This window comes from Lathyrus oleraceus, chromosome 3 (genome assembly GCF_024323335.1).
Source record: "Lathyrus oleraceus cultivar Zhongwan6 chromosome 3, CAAS_Psat_ZW6_1.0, whole genome shotgun sequence".
NCBI lineage: Eukaryota > Viridiplantae > Streptophyta > Magnoliopsida > Fabales > Fabaceae > Lathyrus > Lathyrus oleraceus.
This window is the reverse complement of record NC_066581.1, coordinates 263,097,603-263,099,557: the sequence shown is the minus strand read 5'-3', so window position 1 is coordinate 263,099,557 and position 1,955 is coordinate 263,097,603. Positions and strand designations below refer to the sequence as shown.

Genomic DNA, 1,955 nt, shown 5'->3' with positions numbered 1-1,955 from the left:
TCTGCACCAATGCATGCCAACACTACCACCTAGTCTGCACCTATTCTGCAAGATTCCCATGCATGCCTTCCACGTGTCACACCTTTGCATCATCAGATTCCACCAAGTCTTCCCCAAGACAAGACAACTCCCACCTAGTTTGCACCTATACATGCCAACACTGCCACCTAGTCTGCACCTATTCTGCAAGATTCCCACGCATGCCTTACACTTGTCACACCTTTGCATCATCAGATTCCACCAAGTCTTCCCCAAGACAAGACAACTCCCACCTAGTCTGCACCTATGCATGCAAGATTCCCACGCATGCTTTACACTTGTCACGTTTCTGCATCATCAGATTCCACCAATGCATGCCAACACTACCACGCATGCCTTACACTTGTCACATTTTTGCATATTCAGTCTACTTGAAAACGAGTATAAATAGAGGGTCATTCTTGCAAGTTTTCATCAACCACTAACACTTTTATTCAGAGAACTCAGGCGAAACTTCTCATCCACCAAGCTTCTTCCTACATTGCAGTCATGTCGCTTCTTACCATGGGCCAAGAACACAGAGGAACTAGGGCAAACATTGCCTCATTCGTAAGTTTTTCTTGAACATTGCCTCTTTCGTATGTTTGTAATTAGTTTTTTAAAAGTCCAATATAATGATTTTTTATATTGTTTGTTTTTAAAGGATCCCAAGAAATTTCGTCAACGTTCACACCCAATGCCTTATCCAGACCCATGGTGCGTACCTTACATAGAGCGTGCGGGTTTCGGTCATGTAATGCATGTCGTAAATGCCACCATTGATGCCAAATTCATTTTGGCTCTGTGTGAACGTTGGAGACCTGAGACACACACCTTTCACCTACCAACTGGTGAATGTACCGTCACATTAGAGGACGTGTACATGCTTTTAGGTCTTAGAATAGATGGTAAGCCTGTGACCGGAAATGTTCAACAGCCTAACCAAATATGTGTTCAAATGTTGGGGGTAGATCTGGTCGAGGGTGAGGGGTCTGCCAAAGCAAGGGGTCAGGGTATTAAATTATCTAGCCTACAATTGTACCACGACTCCATAACTTTGACTGAGGAATCCTCCGAACAAGAAAAAGTCATAAAAACCCGGGTTTACATTATGCTATTGTTTGGGAACTTGCTATTTCCCGAAGGGACGGGAAATAGCATAAATTTTATGTACTTGAGTTTGCTCGGGGACATTGATAGAATAAGCACATATAGTTGGGGTTCTGCAGTATTAGCATTCCTATATAGCTCTTTGTGTAAAAATGCACAAAATGAGCACTGTACATTTTCTGGATGTGCTTTTTTGCTTCAAACATGGGGGTGGTGGAGATTGCCGAGGCTAGCCCCAGAAAATCCTAATGACTACTCCTTCCCCTACGCAACTAGGTAAATTTATGATCTTATTTCATTTTGTATATTTATTCTATAAATATTTGTAACTAATATTATTTATCTTTTTTTGTTTAGGTTCATTACAACCGGACTGGATTACAGTCTTACCCCCAAAAATAAAATTATATTTTATCGTCAACTGTTGGATCGTCTCCGAGCACAGGATGTATTACCACTAAATCACTCAACTTCTAACTGATTTATTAATGTCATGCATTCTCGATAAATAACATATTTACTTTTTTCTTTGCAGTTTATTTGGAGGCCATATTTGGGATTGGAACATCAACCCAACCCCGAAGATGCAACTGTTTGGACAGCAAAAACGGCCATAATGCGGTTCACCACTGTGGAGATGCACCAAAGTGACCGTGTCAAGCTTCAATTCGGAATGCATCAAGACATTCCAGGCCCCCCAATGTCCATGGAACCTTGGCATCTAAAAAAAGTCAGCCACCAGTGGTATGCCCAAAATTGGAAGGAATTTGCTAAGGAGTTTCGAAAAATGTGGAAAGACCGTGCCCACTATGTTCTACAATTTCCGG

General features: G+C 41.7%; 1 protein-coding gene across 2 annotated transcripts; it reads left to right on the top strand.

The window, feature by feature from the left end:
• The first annotated feature begins 472 nt into the window (after positions 1 to 472).
• LOC127129149 (protein MAIN-LIKE 2-like) lies at positions 473 to 1,670 on the top strand. 2 transcript variants are annotated; one of them, XM_051058433.1, is made up of 3 exons: positions 473 to 588; positions 683 to 1,404; positions 1,486 to 1,670. In XM_051058433.1, the coding sequence occupies exons 1-3, from the start codon at positions 529 to 531 to the stop codon at positions 1,607 to 1,609; spliced, it is 906 nt and encodes a 301-aa protein (XP_050914390.1). In that variant the 5' UTR covers positions 473 to 528; the 3' UTR covers positions 1,610 to 1,670. The 2 variants fall into 2 exon arrangements, with proteins under 2 accessions (XP_050914390.1, XP_050914389.1); XM_051058432.1 differs by having other exon boundaries at positions 481 to 1,404.
• The last annotated feature ends 285 nt before the right edge of the window (positions 1,671 to 1,955 follow it).